The 4,147-nt window shown below is 38.4% G+C and overlaps 1 protein-coding gene across 4 annotated transcripts in view; it reads right to left on the bottom strand.

The window, feature by feature from the left end:
- Positions 1-3,819, bottom strand: part of LOC111864090 (5-aminolevulinate synthase, erythroid-specific, mitochondrial) — a 32,943-nt gene extending 29,124 nt beyond the window's left edge. Inside the window, exon 1 of one of the 4 annotated variants that reach the window (XM_023851088.2) lies at positions 3,601-3,819. In XM_023851088.2, coding sequence (XP_023706856.1) covers positions 3,601-3,639 — 39 coding nt within the window. In that variant the 5' untranslated portion in view covers positions 3,640-3,819. The remainder of the gene's footprint in view (positions 1-3,600) is intronic. The other 3 variants (XM_023851089.2, XM_023851090.2, XM_023851091.2) reach the window with 3 other exon arrangements.
- Between the last annotated feature and the right edge of the window lie 328 nt (positions 3,820-4,147).

The following is a 4,147-nucleotide window of genomic DNA, read 5'->3' on the forward strand; positions in this document are numbered from 1 at the left end:
AAACCGAAGTGAACGGAGTTCATGGGGGTAGGCCTAGGCCCACTGGGGCTGTAGTGCCAAGGGGGGGGGGGATAACTGCATACTGGCTCTGGGAGTCTCATGGCGATGGTTATGAAGTGTTCTGTTTTCTGGGATGAAATTCCGTGCATCTCCTCGAAAGTCAACCAACGTTTCAGAAGAATATTTTGCCTTCATCTTCAGGGTTAATAAACAATTTGAGCAAGAAGCCAAAAGAGCTTGCCGCCTGCTTCATGAGAGTTACTTGCATGGCTTGCTCTTCGGCCCTGAAGTTTTCTATTAATGTTAGTGGGGTGCGACTAAGTCCCTTGTACTGTGGCCACTTCTGGCCTATTGTACTAGCCCCAGATGATAGATGAGGGTGATTGGGGAGCAATTGGTGGAATGAAGATTGGCAGGGGAAACCGAAGTATTTGGAGAAAACCTGCCCCAGCGCCACTTTGTCCACCACAAATCCCACTTGACCAGAACCGGGATGCAATCCGGGCCGCCGCGGCGGGAAGCCAGCGACTAACCGCTTGAGCTATGGCGCGGCCCCTGCCACAACTTAATATTCGTTATCGCCAGACGTCAATAAACACGAATCCTGAAACAGCAACGCGGAAATATTAAGAGAACGCTTCGAGCCAGATAGAGATACTGCATTTCCTGACAAAACATATAATTTCTATGATTAGTTTACCAAGATTCATCGTTAGAAGAATATTCGAGAAACTCACAATTAATGCTGAAGAAAAATTAACAGTTAAAACTGCTGTCAACGGTTTTCCGGTCTACAAAACCGAGATCAACGGCTGAGGGATTCGTTGCACTGACAACGCAACACCGTCTATCCGCTAAAGTCGGCACTAACTTCGCCGACAAGCGGCGGTCGCTCGGTCGGTATAGTTCTCTTACGGACTAAAGCCACGGAGTTTTTTTTTTTTTATCAACGGTTCTCTGTATCCATTGACGAAAGCACCGACGAAAGGGACACAAAGCAGCAGATTTTCTTTCCTAGAATCAGCAAGGATGTAAACACAACTAAAAAATTAACCGCTTTAAATCTAATGAAACAGATCACTACAGAAGCTTATTTACGTGACGAAGTCGATGTGCTGCAGAGTCTGTACATCTCAGCGTGGAAGCAAGCTGCACTTGTGACGTCGGAGCGACAAATACGGCCGGAAAGAACATTGATATATGTAACCAAAGGCGTGAGGAATAAAACGGATAAGAATTTGAGAAGATACCATTGCTGGATGCACCACAAAAACCTGTGTACGAAAGCCCTTAAAATGTTCTTACAGTGGTTTCCAAACTGAAGCATATTCAAGTCAATGAGAATGTTGAATCGTCGCCAATTCAAAGATTTCTTGAATGATATGGCATTTGTGCACGAAGACGTTCTCTCCTATACCGAAGGTCATTGTTAAACCGTGGTCGGATGCTTAAATGCCTGTGTGACTTAAAATTAGAAACCGAATTATTTCTGGAAATGAACCGGAAACCCTTTCCTCGTATTTTGTGATCATGAATACAGGTTTGCAACTTCCTGTTTACATAGATGACCGAACTGAATATCTATCTAAGGATCAAATAGCCTGTTCAGTGAAATATTTGACGAAATAACATCGATACAAACGAATCCTCGATTGTGGGAACTTCATCTGCGATCAGGGAACACGTATCGAATACTTCCCCACTTCAAAAATGGAAAATGTCCCTTACACTAAGAAATTGTCTTATTCGGAAAGAATCCATCTCTCCCTTTAAAGATACTTGAGTATAAGCCACAATTTGGTCATTTTCAGTACCATTTGACGTCAGTGTTTGAAATTTGGGCAGAATTTCAGAGTGAGATGGCGTGTGATACGGATCCGAGAAATGAATTTCGATTGTACGACCGCTTGGCTTTTTAAATTCAATTTAATTGCTGGTAAATATCCAGTGGTTAATAACCCTGCTTGGCGAATAGCGTGTCTTTTCGGAAGCACACATATTTGTGAAGAGTTCTTTCAGAGACAGAAATGGTGAAGCGTAGATCTACAAATCGACTTAGGGATGAAAGATTGGGAAACCGCCCCCCCCCGGGTTATTGCATCTGTTACACGCCTACGACATTTTAAACAGCCTAAATATTTTCACGGGCATCTCACTCTATGAGGATATTGTATAAACTTCGCTCAATCTAAATCATATGTTCTTTGAAGTCTAGGAATAGCTGATGTGCTGCCACATTGTACTCCCATATTTTTCTTTCCCAGTACCTGATGAATGCAGAAGATCTGATCAGTAATTGATCTTTGACGTCGAAACCCAAATTGATGATCTCCAATAATTTTGTGTACATATGGACTTATTTTTGAGAGGAGGGTTTTGAGATAACATTTTGTATTAAGCTAATTACAGTGATATGCCTCAATAATCACTATAGCGAGTTTCATCACCATTTCTTGTAAACTGGTATAACGATACTGCTGCGGCAATTTTAACTGCAAATAAAATGAAATGATGATGATGATTCAATTCAATTCATGTTTATTTACGTGTAAATTTAACAGCGCAGAGACCAATTACAAAGTTAGGACGAATATATATAATTACACAAAAATAATTAAAAAAACAAAATACAAAATATGACAGTCTATATAATGGCAATAAATTAATAATAATTTCGAGAAAAATTAAACTTAGCATTAACAGGCGAGAAAAATACAATTAGTATATTTCCAATGGTTATGCTATTTTGTGGCGAGAGAGGACAATACATATACATACACATAACAATAACTCAATTAATTTTAAATTATTTGTGTGCTAACACAACATCCAGTATAATAATAACCATAATTCAATTCGTGTTTATTTACGTTGCAAACTTAACAGCACCGAGATAATAATTCAATTCAATTCAATTAATGTTTATTTACGTACAAACTTAACAGCACAGAGACCATTCGCTATACTGACAACGTTATCCCTGCTCTGGCAGTTTATATAGTGATATTAATAATAATAATAATAATAATAATAATAATAATAATAATAAACTGCAAACTATATGAAGTTGCCAGCAGTAAAATTTTGTAACTCCAATAAAAATCGATATTGTGACCATCTACGTAGAAACCCAGCACTCTAGCCCATTATCTAACATGAATCTCATTGGTGGAATCCGTTACATAAATATTCACAAATTTATTGAACCTGAAGTGCAGGCAATAGGAAGGTAGACTTCATGAGTTCTGCCCGGAATTACTTGTTTACTCCTGAGCTAAAATTGGCTGAAGTGCGTAACGAACATTAAATATGTTAATAACGTTCGCATTTGGTGAAACTTGGCAGATGTTTATATTGATATAATTTTACAAGGAAAAATATTACGTAATGATAGTGTTCTACGGCCAAACCTTAATGACATAAGAACGGTAAATATGTAAATGAACGAATATTCTGTCCTTACAGTTAAATAAATTTCAATTGTTCTCTTATTATACACATCACTTCTAGTTTTATCGATTTAACTAATGCCTTATAAGTAATTTATATATCAAAACGCTTTTGATGTCTGTAAAAATGCCCAAGGAGGGTCTGCTATACCTGAGTCGGTTCACACCGTGTCCAAACAGCTGAAGTCATCTTCACAGAGGTCTGATCGCTGCAACTGACCGAGTACGACTGACACTCGCTCGAAGCCCTCGAAAGTAGGCCGAGCTTCGCAGTAAGAGAATAGGCGGAGTCAGGCCACAACTTTCACCACTCGTTCCATAGAATTTAACTGACGTCTGAGGCCAGTTACTACGTAATTTCAAGAGAACATACAATTTTTATGGACAGTGAAATTCCGCAAAGTGACACTGGATTGGCTACATGACTCGCAAATACCGTAACAGGCTTTTAATGTAAGCTGCTTGAGTGTTATTATATTTTCAAATCATTCTAGTCACAGTGACTGATTATTTTCAGCTAAGTTGATGAAGTCTTCCATATGTTACAGAAATGTTTGCTTTTATTATCTGTAACTGATAATATTTATTTACATTATACATTTATTCCTTTATACGGCTTTAAATCCCCTTATTTACTTCTAAACTAAATAAACACATCGATTAAGATTCCTTTATTTTTAGAGGAACCTAGATAACTC

This window comes from Cryptotermes secundus, unplaced genomic scaffold, assembly GCF_002891405.2.
Source record: "Cryptotermes secundus unplaced genomic scaffold, Csec_1.0 scaffold708, whole genome shotgun sequence".
NCBI classification, from domain to species: domain Eukaryota; kingdom Metazoa; phylum Arthropoda; class Insecta; order Blattodea; family Kalotermitidae; genus Cryptotermes; species Cryptotermes secundus.